Source organism: Xyrauchen texanus, chromosome 36 (genome assembly GCF_025860055.1).
Source record: "Xyrauchen texanus isolate HMW12.3.18 chromosome 36, RBS_HiC_50CHRs, whole genome shotgun sequence".
In the NCBI taxonomy this organism is placed as follows: Eukaryota; Metazoa; Chordata; class Actinopteri; order Cypriniformes; family Catostomidae; genus Xyrauchen; species Xyrauchen texanus.
Genome location: NC_068311.1, coordinates 4175350 through 4192311, shown reverse-complemented (window position 1 = coordinate 4192311; position 16962 = coordinate 4175350). Strand labels below are relative to the sequence as shown.

At 38.6% G+C, this 16962-nt stretch overlaps 1 protein-coding gene across 1 annotated transcript in view; it reads left to right on the top strand.

The window, feature by feature from the left end:
- The window catches only part of LOC127629964 (sodium/calcium exchanger 2-like), a 109322-nt gene extending 92827 nt beyond the window's left edge, over positions 1–16495 (top strand). The window contains exons 5-12 of the mRNA XM_052107302.1: positions 279–623; positions 1210–1665; positions 5398–5774; positions 7137–7240; positions 10395–10519; positions 13849–13948; positions 14172–14450; positions 15491–16495. Of these exons, the coding sequence (XP_051963262.1) occupies positions 279–623; positions 1210–1665; positions 5398–5774; positions 7137–7240; positions 10395–10519; positions 13849–13948; positions 14172–14450; positions 15491–15867 (2163 nt within the window). The 3' untranslated portion in view covers positions 15868–16495. The remainder of the gene's footprint in view (positions 1–278; positions 624–1209; positions 1666–5397; positions 5775–7136; positions 7241–10394; positions 10520–13848; positions 13949–14171; positions 14451–15490) is intronic.
- The last annotated feature ends 467 nt before the right edge of the window (positions 16496–16962 follow it).

The window sequence follows — 16962 nt, the reverse complement described above, 5'->3', positions numbered from 1 at the left end:
AAAATGTGTGTGTGTAGTTATAGAAGTCACATGAAATTATAAATATTGTTTATGCTCTGGTACTTTGGTACTGGTAAGGTTATTTATGGCAAAGCGAGTTGTAACATTGTTTGTATCTGTTATAGTTTAATGTACTCTATGTACCCTTCACTCTATAGATTAATTGGTGCAATAACTTCATTGTTTTGTTTGTGTGTGTGTGTGTGTGTGTGTGTGTGTGTGTGTGTGTGTGTGTGTGTGTGTGTGTGTGTGTGTGTGTGTGTGTGTGTGTGTTTTAGGTATGGGAAGCACTAGTTACTCTCTGTTATTTTCCCATCTGTGTGATCCTGGCTTGGATTGCCGACCGCCGTCTCCTCTTCTACAAGTACATGTCAAAGCGCTACCGTGCTGACAAAAGAACGGGGGTTGTTGTGGAGACGGAGGGGGAGATGACTCCTAAAGGTATGGAGATGTTGATAGATGGGAAGTTTCCACTGAAGGGTGGAGCTGTAGGATTCAGTACACAGGAAAATTGCCAGGACGGAACCAGTAACACAACAGGTGCTATGGCAACTCTACCCAACTCCAACAGCACAACTGTTTACTTGGACGGCGCCAAAGACCTGGACGAGAGTCGTAAAGAAGTGCGGAAAGATACACACACTTTTAAATACAAACATTTTGTTCCATTCACAGTTCCATTCCAAATCCACATGACTTTCTTTTTCTCATGGAACACAAAAGGAGATGTTGGGCATAATCTCCAAGCTACTGCTTTCCATACAATTGAAGTAGACATAAAAGAAAAAAACACCATAAACGTTGTCTAGGCAACTTGTGAGCTATATTTACATATTCTAAAGCCATACAATAGCTTTGCGTGAGGAAAAAATCTTTCTCTAACCCTTAACCCAAACCCTAACCCTAAGCTCTTAAATCTCATTTGCACATTCAAACATGGTGTGTTGCGTTCACAAAACACCAATGGCATGCAGCATCACTGATGTCAAACTTAGCGCAATGGTCTTTGACATGCAAATGAGATTGGAGAGCTACAGTAATTTTTGGCGGATAACAACATACATTTTGAAAAATTTGAAAGTCAGGAAATCATGTGGGCTTGAAATGCAATTAGGCTGAGAGAAAAAAATGTCATTGCACTAGCAACATGCATTAGCAAAAAATAGCCCAGAATTTATACGTCTTGACTCTTCAATGTTTTGGTTACAGGGAATCCGTATCCTGAAGGATCTAAAGCAGAAATATCCAGATAAGGAATTGGATCAACTGGTGGAGTTGGCCAACTACTATGCCCTTCTCCATCAACAGAAAAGTCGTGCCTTTTACCGCATCCAGGCCACACGCATGATGATCGGAGCTGGTAACGTGTTGAAGAAACATGCAGCTGATCATGCTCGCCGTGCTGCCGTGGTGGGCGGTGACGAGGCTTCAGAAGAGGACGACCTGGCCGTCTGCAGTCACATTTCCTTCGAACGCACACACATACAGTGCATGGAGAACTGCGGCACAATCGCAATAGCCGTGGTGTGTCGAGGAGGTTTTGGAGAGAGCACGTTCTACATCGACTACTGTACAGAAGACGGTACGGCCAACGCAGGCTCAGATTACGAATACTGTGAAGGAACGCTGGTGTTCAAACCAGGAGAAACCAGAAAAGAGATTAAGGTGAGGTGAAAATCCAGTTTAAACCAGTTTAGACCAGGCTTGGTCACATTTTCCTTTTTATGGCGAAATTCTGTAGCTGGGGAAAAAAAGGTAATCTCAACGGGAATCTGCTTGATCAGTAAGCTCATTTGATGGACCACACACACATTTTGTTTGGTGAACTTGCGAACACGCTAATTCACACCCAGTCTTTGAGGTGGTAGCTAGTTTTCTACCTTGTCTTAGCTGGTCAGTTCTGACACATGGATACTTGGGTATTTGGACAGAAATAATTTATCAAGAAAATACAATTAATGTCAAATCATTTGAACTCATGTTAAATTATGTTACCTATCAGTAAAATAGTTTTCTAAGCATTGTTTTAGAGTACAGTTGTATTTCACAATCCAGTCAATTTCCGAAAAAAAAAAAGAAGAAAAAAAACTAAATTTGAAATCAAGTCTCATCCTACAGTTTTTTTCTTGTTGAATATTCTTTCACTTGGAAGTACGTCACATTACGGAAGTAAACTCGGTTACGAATGCTATTTCATGTAGACTTTGACTACTTTTTCTTGAATTCAGCAAGTAAAAACTAAGGGTTGCATAGGTTAGTCACCTTTAATGTAGTCGTCACTGTCAGCCTAAAGTCGACTGGTTGCTATCCATGTGATTCAAAGAACAGCGTCTGTTGGAAATGACATCGAGGAGGTTGTGTATGTGGGGGAGGGTCGACATCACGACTAGTCAAATTTGACTCGAAGAATGGGCTCAACTAGTCAACTATTAAAACTCAGTAGTCGTGCAGCCCCTAGTGAAAACATCTTCCAGGACACAGAAGAAGCCTAATCTAAGAAGAGTTTAATCTGTTTGTACTTATTGTTCAGTGTTTATTAACACAGATGTTTTCTGAACTGATACGCCACAGGGAACCATATTTTATACATTTTTACATAGAAGTAGCTTCCAGAAGAACAAAAACTCTTCTTTCTTTCATGTAATAAACTCCTTTGTAGACAAACCTCCACTCCACTGAGATAGATAGGACCGTGTATCCATAGCAACAGTAGCCGTACTGTCTGAATTCGGTTGAGTGACAAATGATGGACAGTATCTTTGCCATGAAGACAGAGTGAGAAGGAATCAAACTGACAGATGCACTTATCTGATAAGTCTGGACTCTGACTGATGTGCTTGTCTGATTACCAAGCACTTTTTGTTGAAGGGTTATATTCTGAGCTATATTGAAATTAAACTTTGGGCTCTATTTTCGTGCCCATGCAAGTTGCAGCTCTAAGCACAACGACCGTGCACTACGTCTCATCCAATTTTCCTGGAGAGTGCTTATTCTGAGCAAAATGTTTATGCCAGCGCAAAGCACAAGTGGCCGTGGGTGTTTGTGCTATCTATGGGTGTGTTTTATGTTAATAAAGTGGCACAAAGCGCAGTTTGCTATTTTCCTAAGAAATTGGTCATTGCGCTTAGACATTTAAGAACCACATTTTTTTCCGGTGCAAAGTCTAAAATCAGTTCCTGCATTTGCAGTTTTGGGATTCCATGAGCATATAATATCAAAGAGCTATCGATCACTTTTAATATTAGCCACGATCACTACAAGCGGCTGTGGCTCAGTTGGTAGAGCGGGTCAGCCACTAATCGCAGGGTTGGTGGTTCGAATCCTGGCCCACATGACTCTATATGCTGAAGTGTTCTTGGGGAAGACACTGAACCCCAAGTCGCTCCCAATGGCAGGCTAGCACCTTACATAGCATCTCTGTTGCCATTGGTGTATAAATGCCTGTGTGTATGGGTGAATGAGACGCAGTGTAAAGTGCTTTGAATACTGTTAAGGCTTAAAAAGGTGCTATATAAGTGCAGACCATTTACCATCAATAGCTATAATAATACATTTATTTTGTATAGCGCCTTTCCAAAGCTCAAAGACGCTGTACAAAAATAAAACATTAAACAGAGAAATATCTAATAAATATATATTACAAAACTAACAATGGGAGGGAAGAAAAGTATATGTCAAGCAGGTGAGACACGAGCGAGCAGGATGAGAGCTAACTGTCCCGGAGAGGCTGACAGAGAACATACGACACATACATCACGGTCCAGTGCAGCGCAGCTGATAGAGCAGGGGATGCATTGGATACAGCCCATTTACACTACCAAATTCTTATGAATGGGCTGTCTTCATTTATATCGAAGTTGCTTGACATGAAATTTATAATAGGATGCAGATGATGAAGTAAACGAAAAAGAACCTCAGAATTAAATTAGACTTGACCCAGCCCATTAGCGCTTTGCACGCACAGTTTCACCAACCCACTTGCACCTAGACTTAGTGCATACTTGCAGGAAAATATCAAAACTTCATGGCCATGCCCACTGACTTTGCATATATGATGTACAGTATTGCATAGCACTGGGCTTAAGACGTAGCACTCTTAAAATAGGGCCCCATATGTCTTTGTAAGTTTCAAGGTGGTGTAATTGTTTTCAATGTTAAAAATGTTCTGGTATCCTAGCTTAATGTGAAGACATAGCTACAAGGAAGACATTTGTAGGTTGATTCCCCTGAAGTAAACACTGTGACATTGTGTTTTTTTTTTAGAACATTCATCTGCTTCTTTGAATAGACTAAAATGTCAATTGTGTGAGTTTGGGGGCGGGAAAAACAGCTTTTTAAACAATAGAGCGCTACAGTGTCTGTCCACTTTTTCAGTCATCTTGGTTTCTGAAGTATTTCTCCCAATCATTTTTTCCCATAAGGATTTTATAAAATGAACCCAACCAACCAGCCCCAAGGTGAATCATAACATTACAAACTTTACTTGGAAAATCGGATAAAAAGACAAAGGAAAATGACTGTGTACATAACGCCTTTCATGAGGGAATGAACTACAATCCCATGAAGCATTGTGATTGACATAATCTAATAAAAACAATTGAAAAATCTAAAACTATTTAAAGTTGTTGATTATAAGTAGGAAAACAATACATTTTAAGTTTATTCCAAAATGTTCAGACGGAATTGTTTGCGTCATTCACAGCGCATCATGGGTGTGCGCGGTTGCTGCTGAGCTGTTTTTGCATGCGTTGTTTGCTGCAATTTGCTAATTGGTAAATATTTTCCCTTGTGAATAATAGTTTGTGTACTTATTTAGAACAAATCATGCTATTAAAGGTGATCAAGTTGAAATAACACAGACTGATGGCTTCAAAAGCATATACCATCGTTTAACAACCTCGGAGCTCACAGTAGGTCTGTCTTTAAAGGTTTATAAGTTATTGTTAATAATCAATTTCACTATGGAGAAAATGAATGGGATTTTTACTTCTGGAACCAAACTATTGTGCTCTATTGAAGACAGGGTGCAATTAGAAGTACAAATGTAGAAGTATTTTGGAAACATGTTGCAAAATAGTTTTTAGGGACTTGATTATATCAATCGTGATCATAAAAAGTGGGCGTACAATACCAAAGTTTGCAGTCATATGTGGACGACTTGAACACCGGTGGCACCCATTAATTGAAACTTAAATGGCCTTGGTGATGTAAGACAAAAAGGAAAGTCTTTTCAGAGGTTGAGCAAGTGTTACATTTGGACGAAAGATTACAAAATCATATGTATTTATCTTTGAAATAACAAAGACTGATGAATTGCAGAAAATAAGACCAGGATTGAATATTTAAAAAGTAAATAGATTTTAAACTTTGAAAGTTTGTAACTGTTTCGATGTTTAGGTGGGCATCATCGATGATGAAATCTTTGAGGAGGATGAACATTTCTTTGTGCGTTTGCTGAATCTGCGTGTCGGTGATGCGGAGGGTATGTTTGAGAGTGACGACACGGAGCATGGTCCAAAGGCTCGGCTGGTGGAACCACTGATGGCCACAGTCACCATCCTGGATGACGACCATGCAGGGATCTTCACTTTTACAGACCGTCTGTTGCGAGTGAGCGAGAGCGTGGGAACTATGGAAGTGACGGTGGTCCGGAACTCCGGCGCCCGTGGAACTGTCATCATTCCATACCACACGGAGTCTGGAACAGCCCAGGGGGGAGGGGTTGATTTCGAGGACACACATGGAGAACTGGAATTCACCAATGACCAGACAACGTGAGTGTTTGTATGAAATAACTGGTGCTTGCAAAAAGCCACTAGGGTGTTGTGGGTGGTTGTCAAGGTTATGCTATGTGGTTGCTAAGGTTTTCTGAGTGGTTTCTAGTGTGTTGTTAAGTGGAAGCTTGGGTATTCTGAGTGGCTTTGTCATTCAATGTAAGTCTAAGGGATTTTTGTTTTTCAACCGTTTTTTTGTCCACCAGGTAAAAATCATAAACCCAATTGAAAAGTAATAGCACACTTTTTATCAATAAATCACATGGTATGGGGTGTCATTCATGAATGCAGAACAAAAGGTGTGGGGCAAGTTATGCATCAAAGTTTAGTACGGGTTAGTGGTTTGTTCAAATCTGTAACTCCAAGTAAGAACCACAGAAATAGTAATGCTTGTGTGTCTAGTGTCAGCAAGTTAATCAGCAGATGCTCTCTTCCATACTGTCTGGAGTCTTTTCTCACTTTCCTGTATTAGAGAGAGCTCTACATTATTCATGAGCACTAAACATTACGCTTTTCCTGTGTGTCTCTGTCAGTCAGTTGTGGTAAATCCAACACCATAACAATCAGAGAGAGACCTGTATATATATATATATATATATATATATATATATATATATATATATATATATATATATATATATATATATATATATATATATATATAAACATAAATATATATATAGTTAAAAATCAACTATATAATGTCAAAAATATATAGTGTGTATATATATATAAACATAATATATAATATATAGTTATATACTGTATATATATAAATATACAATAATTAAAAATCTGTTCTGCATATAGGTAATTGTACACTCCATATTGGTAGTTAAAAAAACTATACAGAGCCATTTCTAAGAGCAATTTATCATTCTTACAAAGCATTAGCATTTTTTTTGTGAGATGTATAGTGTGTGAGACAGGGCGTGTGTGTATGGATGTGTGTATTAATTTAAATATGATAAAATATTGACATGCCACCCTTTGAAGTGATGTAAATGCTGACATTTGCCGTGATTTGTGTGATAATGTTTTTGTGCCTATACTTGTGTGTGTTTGTGCGTGAGCTCTTTTAATGTGATTTCATGTCAGGGTGGAGCACTGCTGTTTGTGACCCCAGAGGAGCAGCATTAAGTATTTATAAGTGTGTGTGTGTGTGTGTGTGTGTGTGTGTGTGTGTGTGTGTGTGTGTGTGTGTGTGTGTGTGTCAGTGTGAGTGAGTGTGATTATACAGTTTCAACTCTCACACTCTCATATTTAGTCGCAATTTTATGCCACTTGTCACAGTTATCAATGTCAGACTTTAAAGTCACCACCAGAATACCTGATTACTTGTGTGTGTGTGTGTGTGTGCAGTCAGACCCTCCAGGTGAGGATCATTGATGATGAAGAGTACGAGAAACATGAAAACTTCTTCATCGTTCTCGAGGAACCTCGCTGGCTGAAGAGAGGAATATCAGGTGCGTGTACAGAATGTGTTTAAATGTTGAAGTTTCCCTGTAAACACTAGTGTTTAGCTTGATACGTTTTTTTCATGGGGTTTTGGCCATTCATTTGGTGCATGTGTTCGAGCTACTTTCCATCAAAGTTGGATATAGGAGATTCCTACTTGACTTGGCCAGCTTTGACCATGAAGCATTGTGTTGTACAAGGCTCAGAAAAGTACATACTGTATAAAGAAACAAAATGTCAGTTTAAGTGTTTGTTTTCCAGGTTTACGATTATCAACAAAGTATATCATTATACAAATGTTTACATGTGGTAACTGACACGCAAGGCAATCAATCACAAGTTGGTTTTGTCATTACATGCTGTTTAGGAGCGGGGTTATTTGAGATAATTTATTACCATAAGAAAAAACTGCAGTGAGAAAGAAATGTATTTAAAATAGTGCTGTCAATTGATTAATATATTTAAGTGCTGAAATGTGACAATATATGTCTTCTCTGTCAAAATGCATTCAGTTCCTTCTTAGAAAAGAAAACAATAAGCAACAATAATGTTTATGAACATTTGCAAAACAAAGTATTCCACAGTATAAAGATAGAAATGCACTAAAATAGCACCAATTCAAGGAACGTTAAATGTGTCCCAAAGTCTACAGTACTTGAGAGGTTAACTAATAGAAATATCTTGTCCCTGTAGTTTGCATTTTCATTGCAATGGGCATTAAATCTCTTTAACCCTCAACCTCCACAATATTAATAGTGGCTATCCACTTTGCTACAGCAATTGTGAAGCTGCATTCACATGATTTGCCACTTTGAAATTAAATTGAAAATCGCTTGCAGAAAACATCTCATTTTGCTTTTAGCTCTGGAATGTCCTCGTAAATATACTTCATCCGAATTGTCTGGAACGCGACACCAGGGAAATACTGATGCTTCACTCCAGTGGGTTGTGTGAATGCAGCTTATCAGAAGTCCCATCTGGGTTTGTTTTGTACAAAACATTACGGTTAAGAAGTCCTTTCTCCATCACTTGATCATTGACATGGAATCACTGTTGTTTGACTGTTTGAGATGTGTAATGACCCCGGACACAGCGCAAAGTTTCTGCACTATTCCAATGTGTTCAGCACTCACACGGAGTTGAATAAAATGTCAGAATCTAATGAAAAATGTATAAATGCATTAATCGTAATTAAGAAGGAAAAAAAAAACACGTTAAACATTTTTCATTAATTGCATGTTAACAGCTTGATTTTGACAGTTCTAATTAAAAAATAAAAGGTGAGGCAGTATCCATGAGCGACGGCGCAGAAAAATGTGTAGTCTAAGTACAGCGAACAAAACCTCAGTACAGACTATTTTAGACATAACAAGGCTGTTTGTGTGCTTTTACTCACAGAAGTTCCATCAAACCAGCCAATCAGATTAGGATTTATTAGATTGGGAATGCATTTTCAAGTTTTGTTTGCAATATGCATCAGATGGATAATGCATGGACTGTTTATTGTTCCATGGGTGGGCCATCTTGAGGCTGAGACTAGGTAATGTAGGACTCATTGACGTGTTTAATTTGCTTAAAATTGATTGTTTACAATTACATTTGATGATAAATTAGATATACCTCTGTGGGTGCCGCCATGTCTGCATGATGCCATACAGATAGAATGGTGCAGTCTTGGTGCAGTCAGGGTTTTTCCATTGGCTGGTAAATGTTGTCAGCTAATAACAATTTCCTAAGAAACACAAAACGGTCTTCCTCAAGTGGCCACTTACTGGCTCAGAAAGCCAAATCCTCCATTAAGCCACATAAACATTTGAGTCACTAAGCCATGCACATTTTGGTACTAATTTCCATACAACCTTTTTATTCTATTTATTTTAATGGGATTTCCTGCTGCTGATTTTCTAAATCAGAAGTCCAACATCAAGTGACTTTCTGTTTCACATTTCTAAGGACATTGGAAAGGCCTTCTGAATAAAGGCTTTACTTAGTTGTTTTCACAAGCTAATCCATGTGCACTGTTGAGTGTTTAGCCTTTCAAAGTATCGTTTTTTGACCGCAAGCTTATATGGACGCATTCGATGCATGTGCATTACAACTGTTTTGTGATACTCTTTAGTACAGTCATTAGCGAGCGCAAGTATACTTTGGCCTTTAAACACAGCACAAGAGGGTTCCGATACATATATCAATGGGATTCATCTAGAGGTGTGTGTGTGCGGCGCGTGTGTGTGTGTGTGTGTGTGTGTGTGTTTATTAATGGAGTGAACTCATCTCCAGCACTAACTCCATCTCTCTTGTCCCTCCTTACACCATGCAGCCCTGCTGCTGAACCAAGGTAAGGCCTCAGATAAACCTGTGATTCACCTCTATCTTGTGTCCATACTAACTCTCATTTAAACACTCCAGTGGTCAGAGCTGAGAGGAGAGAAGGTGCTAAAAGCTTTTCTGAACCCGTGAGGGATGCGGTTACGATCTTAAGAGAGGGATCAGACACTCGTCATAAAAAGAGAGAAGTTCAAAACACTTAAAAGAAATCAACAAAGTGAACAGACCTTGACAAACGGAGCAGATCTTTTGAGTTGGAGTGAAACTGATATGCTTCAGGACTTCTTAAAACTGAATTTTTCTTTAAATGCTTGGGAAAAAATTACAGTACTTTTTTTAAAGCCCATAAAAGGCTCTCAGTTACAGTAAGCACATCTGAAAAGAAATGTATAAGGAGTAGTTCACCAAGGCAGTAAAGTAAAATACTTTTCAAACATCTTTAAAAGACGCCATTTACTTTCTAACATGAAATCAGTCAGTTCAGTTGCCACAAATCTGGAAATATTTGGACATTTCAAAGAGGTAATGTGTCTTCACATGAAAAGAGCTCAAACTTTCTAGGTAATTCTTAGTTATGCCAAATAAGCCTGTTAAAATCCACAATCTGGCACTAAGGCATTACTTACATCCAGAACATCACTCAAAGCTTGATTTAAAAACTGAGCTGTTTCATTTGTGTGTAAGTGTGTTGTGACATTCATGGTGTCTTATCGATTGGTTGAGCTGTTCATTTTCTGATTGATAGGTAAGGGGTATGCCCTTTATTTCCTGCCTGTTATTTCTCATCCTGTCTCTTCTGTCTGCTTCTCTTCCTGTGTCGTCTGTCTCTCTCAGAGGATCCAGAGGGACAGCTGAGTGCAGAAGAGGAGGAGGCAAGGAAGATAGCAGAGATGGGGAAACCCATTCTGGGGGAGCATAGTCGACTGGAGGTTGTGATCGAGGAGTCTTACGAATTTAAGGTATTGCATCTGAAATCAGTAAATCCTATTGAGAGAATTCAGTCTTCAATCTCAGAGCTCAAGCCCTGTCCTGTGGTAGAGCCCCTCCGCTTTAGGCAGCACGCCAAATACATTTACCTTAATACACTCCAGGAGTATATATACCAGCAAACTTGTGAAATACGCATTTTAATTAGCCTTTAAATTTAAAGTGTGGATTTCTGCAACCCTTGCGTTACCAAACCCAACTACGAGTGGATTGCAGCTGGTCAAATGCTGTTTATTTGCATGTGCTGTCTGCGCTGGAATAGCGGCAGATTCACTAAAGGAATCAGACCAGGCTACGGTGCAAACACATGTACAAAATCTGTTCTGAACACATTTTGTATGTGTGATTATGATGTTGCGGGTCGGTTCTGAGCGCTATTTGGGCGGCTGTGGCTCAGTTGGTAGAGCGGGTCTGCCACTAATCGCAGGGTTGGTGGTTCGAATCCTAGCCCACAAGACTCCACATGCCGAAGTGTCCTTGGGCAAGACACTGAACCCCAAGTTGCTCCCAATGGCAGGCTAGCACCTTACATAGCAGCTCTGCCGCCATTGGTGTGTGAATGGGTGAATGAGACGCAGTGTAAAGCGCTTTGAATGACGTTAAGGCTTAAAAAGGCGCTATATAAGTGCAGACCATTTACCATTTATTTAGTGGAATATGCAGCAGACTACCACAATCTGGGCTGTAGAGCATCACTTTACTACTGTGATCCAAACACCTGAATCATCTCTTATACATGCCAAAAATGTGCCTGAATACACAGCGCATCTGGAGATCATGATGAATTTTTACTGCCATGATCGATAGAAAATCAAAACAAACATATCCTTTGAATAAAATGCAGTTTACCGCCTGCTTTCCTTGAGCGATAATAGCGTGATGTTTATTGCGGTGGCCAAATAGCACAGACTTTTATTAATAAACAATCTATAATTACCAAATTTACATCGGAATAATGCTCGAAGTGTGCTAATACTGGCACTGGTGTCACAGTACTGGTAGCTAATCTTGCATACCGGGAGCTCTTATAATGTGCAAGAATGGTGTCCACGGAGCAACATTGGATGTGGAACACCCCCACCCCCCCTTTTGTTGGTTGCACAAACAAAAAATACCACCCCAAATTCATGTCATTGTTTGAGACAATGTTGTTTTGTCAGCTAGTCAGGATGCGCAAACAAACAGCAATGTGGTAATGGCATGCCTTGATTAACAGTAACTGCTATTTTACTGCATTTGTCTTTCTTTTCTTGATTTTGAATCTAATTTGATAAAATGATCATTGAAATCATTGAAGGCCATTTCAAAGAAAATATAAATATATTCAATATTGATAAAAGGCTGAAAAAATTACTTACTCCATCTGTTCTCTAGCCTTAGAAAAAGCTTGACATGTGGCCATACGGTGCAATCATGCATGCTGAACTGCACTCTAGTACAGCGTTCAGTGGAGGCATTACAGAGCTCTATATATAGGTCATGTGGTACCCGGCATGAAAAATGCATGTCCATCGTTGATATAGCTCAGTGTTTCCCAACCTTTTTTGTGCCACGGCAAACTTTTTAACACTAAAATATTCTACGGCACACCACTATCCCACATAGGCTAACCATCCTCAATATTTTTCCTTTTCAAGAACTTGACTATGTTTTCTGTCCGTCTTAGTAGCGTGTTTACTTGTAATGTTTGAAATTCAGCTATGCAAAAAAAACACACAAAAAACAAGTCCCATAGGTAGGCTACGCTGTGTGCGGTCACTGGTGGCAAGAGCGCTAAATGGGTAATGAAAAAACAACAAATTTGCTTCTTTTCAAATTTGTAGATTTGTTCTTGCAATGCCAAAAACAAATTACAGGGATGCAAGCTCATTTTGGGTGGAAAAGGTAAGGTCCACGAACATCTACCAAGAGATCTATAGTTTTCCTTCAGTCTGAGCATTATTTTTCATCCAAAAATACAACAATAATAATCTAATAATAGGGAGTTTCAATAACGTCCTGGTCTCTTTTATTAAATCTTGCATGGCTACAAATATTCTGACTTCAGTATAAGAATTATAAACACAAAGCAGATCTATGGGATCATTTTCCTACAGTAGCCTATTTAAACAGCTGAGCATGACTTTTTATCAGAAAAGACCACAATAATAGACAAATAATAATAATTTTGAGTTTCAACAATGTTCTTTCATTATTGTAAAGCGCATGTCACAGAAGTTGAGTTGAGTCGAGACGTCAACGCTCCGTTCAACGCCAGCGTCAAGCGCCGCACAAAATTATTTTCTGCTACTACAAATGTTGTCCAGCCTCTAACAAAGTGAATTATGTCAAAGCAAGACCAGATGTTAGGCTGTATCTCATAAACACTTTGGTTAATCAAAACAAAATGTCTTCATTAGGACCATGATCTGAGGGTACATGCCAAGTTTAGTGACAGCTCCACCTATTGGTCAAAAAATCTAAAACATTGACATTTATGCTTATAACATTTGAATTAGGCCTAAAATTAAGATTGAGCTCCATTTGGATTTCTTGGGTCATGCAAAGACCAACAATACCAATTTTTCAAAGGTCCTATCCGCCATTACACATTTTCAACTCTTTGTCGCACTAAAACGAAACTTGGGAAGCATTAACAACATGTCCTGAGGATTCGGAACAGTTCAGAGTCAACACCACAATGTGGTCTAAACCATTTAGTCAATTTAAACAAAAACATTTATGTATCATTGCTTCCTTACCCTAAGTCTTCAGACAATGCTGAAGAGAAATTGTAAAATATGTTTCCCCCTATACAATCCTGCAGGAACAACAGCATCTAAGCAATGATTTTGTGTGCTGACTCTCCGCTTGTTATGTCACTTGAGCACCTATCAACCTTGTAGCATTATGGCGCAGTTGCAGGTGCGCTGGACTGGAGATCGGAGTGGTTTGAAACCTATTTAGGGCTATATACATCATTGTGGATTTGCGATGTATACATCATTTCCACTGTGCATTCTTTGGGTTATGCATAGTGTGGGAGGCTTGCTTCCTTTTGGGCTTAATAATTAATGATTAACAGGGGAAAAAAATATGTATTAAGAGTCTCTCAACTGCTCATGGTTGTCAATGGCAGTAAAGGTTTATAGGCTGATTAAATTCTCATTGGAAAATTACCTTTTAATTCAGAAAATATATATATATATTATTTTTTTTTAAGTGTTATTTATCAGATCAGTGGTGCTAGAAGAACAGTTCTCGAGCTCACTAGGTTTGTCATGATGACAGCGACAGCAGTATGTGATCTGTTGTGTTTCAGAGTACCGTTGATAAATTGATCAAGAAGACTAACCTGGCGCTGGTCATCGGCACTCATTCTTGGAGAGAGCAATTTGTTGAGGCTGTGACCGTCAGTGCAGGTCTGTCTAACAAACCTTTTTAACTTGTTTGTAAGTGTGCGCATGTGTGTACAATTAAAACACTTATTTGTAGTCTTTTTGTGCAAGAAAAATAAGATTCCAGTTATACGATTCCAAAATACCAGTTTTAAATGAGAAAGAAATCCATCTGTCTGTGTTAGTCATGAAAATTCGAGGAGACTTGTTTGTGTCTTGAGATGCAATGGAAGTGTGTCATTCTCAGGTGATGGGGATGAAGATGATGAGGAGGGTCGCGAGGAACGTCTTCCATCCTGCTATGATTACATCATGCATTTCCTGACAGTCTTCTGGAAGGTTCTGTTTGCGTTCGTTCCGCCCACGGAATACTGGAATGGTTGGGCCTGCTTCATCGTGTCCATTACTGGAATTGGGATCCTTACTGCAATCATTGGGGATGTGGCGTCTCACTTCGGTTGCACTGTAGGCCTGCGTGACACAGTCACTGCGGTGGTGTTTGTGGCTCTGGGCACCTCTATTCCAGGTGTGTACCAGACTTTTGCTTGATGTATAATGATCTCTATTAGTGGTTGATTGATGCAGGTTTTTATATTAATATCTAGACACCATAGTGGGCAATGGTCCATACATACACTATCAGACAAACGCTTGAACACACTTGACTGAATTTACATTTACATTTCTCATAATACAATTTTATCTAAATGCTTGTTCTTAAATGTTTGACATTAGTTTTGTAGATTAATTACAATTGTGCCTTCATATGACAACATTTAATCACTACATAATTCCTATACTTCCATGTATTATATTTTTATAGTTTTATGGCTTTACTATTATTTTAAAATGTGGAAAATTGTAATAATATAGAATGAGTTGGTGTGTACAAACTTTTGACTGGTACTGTAATCCAGGGGTTTTTAAATTTTTGATGCCACGGACCCCAACAAATTATGATCCCCTTGCAGGGACCCCATTCCTAAAATATAAAGGCAGCTTTATGGAGTATTTTCAGCTTTAAAGACCATTTTACTATTTCACAACAATATATATCATGACATTATAACTAAAACATGATACATGCAAAGTTAAATAATTTTCTTTAATATTGACACTATAAAACTAAAGCCAAAACATATTAAATTTAATTAAAATATTATCTGGAAAATATTTACTTTGTATTAAATTGACAATGTACCTTTTATAGAATTTTATAGGCTAATCAAAATTAATCACATTATTTTCGACCAGTCTTTAGAACAAACAATGAAATGGTAATAATGTCTAATTTGGTAAAACTGTCTTAAAAATGAACATGCTAAACATATTTTTTACTTAAAAAAAAAAGTTTAGTTACATTTTCTTTACAATTTTCTCAAGACCCACAAATGCCCCCTTGTGGCCCCCAGACACCAGTTTAAAAATCCTTGCTGTATTGCAGACACTAATAGTAAATGTATTACAAAATACATTAAATGACTATTTATTTTACATTACATTTTAAAATATCAGTTGACCACTAATCTCTATATTTTCTGATCTTCCCTATCTCCATTTTTTCAGACACATTCGCCAGTAAAGTCGCTGCTACTCAAGATCAGTATGCAGATGCATCCATCGGAAATGTCACTGGCAGCAATGCCGTTAATGTTTTCCTGGGTATTGGTGTGGCTTGGTCCGTAGCGGCAGTCTACTGGGCCATCAAGGGCAAGCGATTTTATGTGGACCCTGGGTCACTTGCCTTCTCCGTCACCCTGTTCACTATTTTTGCATTCATCTGCATGGGGGTACTGCTCTTCCGGCGTCGACCTTCTATCGGCGGAGAGCTGGGCGGACCACGTGTCTCACGCCTCCTCACTACCCTCCTCTTTCTGGGTCTGTGGTTCCTCTATATTCTCTTCTCCAGCCTAGAGGCCTATTGCCATATTGAGGGCTTCTGAAAACCACTCAGAGGAGAAATGCAAGTCGCAACTACAGAAAACACTTGCTGCATAACACACTGATATTTCCAAACAAATTTAGGGTTATTTTGAAGCTGGAAGCGTGTGAGGGTTTTAGTTTTGCTGTAAACGTTTCATAAGCGAAGTACACACAAACACAGACACAAATCTTTACACAATTAATGAATCGCAGAATGCCCTTTTACAAGATCATTCGACTTGAAGTGACCAAGAACCCCAGTAGAAACAATGAGGGGTTGGTTCAGGACCAAAGGTGGAACAGAGATAAAACAAGGAGTGCTGGACAGAGGAGCTTATGAAAACATAAAGCAAAGCATGTAGCAAAGTAGGCCAAAAGGGAGAGTAATGTACTAAAACAAAAGAGAGGGCATTGCTGTAAAATAGTCACATATTTATCTTTTTGCCTCTCAAGCTCATGGGCTGAATTGACATTTAATACATTGTTACATTACAGGACTTTGTATGGATAAACGACACAATAAATCAGAATAAAGACATAAGGTTTCTTTAGAACAAACTGACAAACTTTTATGATGGTGAAGTTTGAGGTGTGCAGCTCAATGCTTTAAAAAAAAATGCTGCATAACATAACAGATCAGTAGTATTTGCCGGACTTTGTAGGCTATATCAAACACTACAAAGTTGTCAAAGGTGTTCCAGTACTTCTTCTGTAAGCCGGGTGTACACTATGTGATTTTTTCTTTTCTTTACGAGTGTTGCCTGTCAATATACAATATGACTCTTGTGAGATCTTGGGTAAAAGCTAAGAAAGACTTAGATTTGCTACATCATCCTCTTCTATCTCACATCATCTTTGTCGGATTGCACAATATACATTTGACCTAACTTTGGTCATGATTGACAGCACTGAAACAGTGTCATGTGTCCTTATTGACACATGAAATTGAAATAGTACCGTGCAAATCGAAGCAAGCCCTTGTTGCACTGACTTTGGCAATGAGCAAATTTACATGCGCACAAATCTGCTGATACCTACCAAAAATTAGCTTACTAAAAAAATCAGACAACGCAAGAAAACCGAATATAAATTTATTTAGTAATCCTTGTTTTATT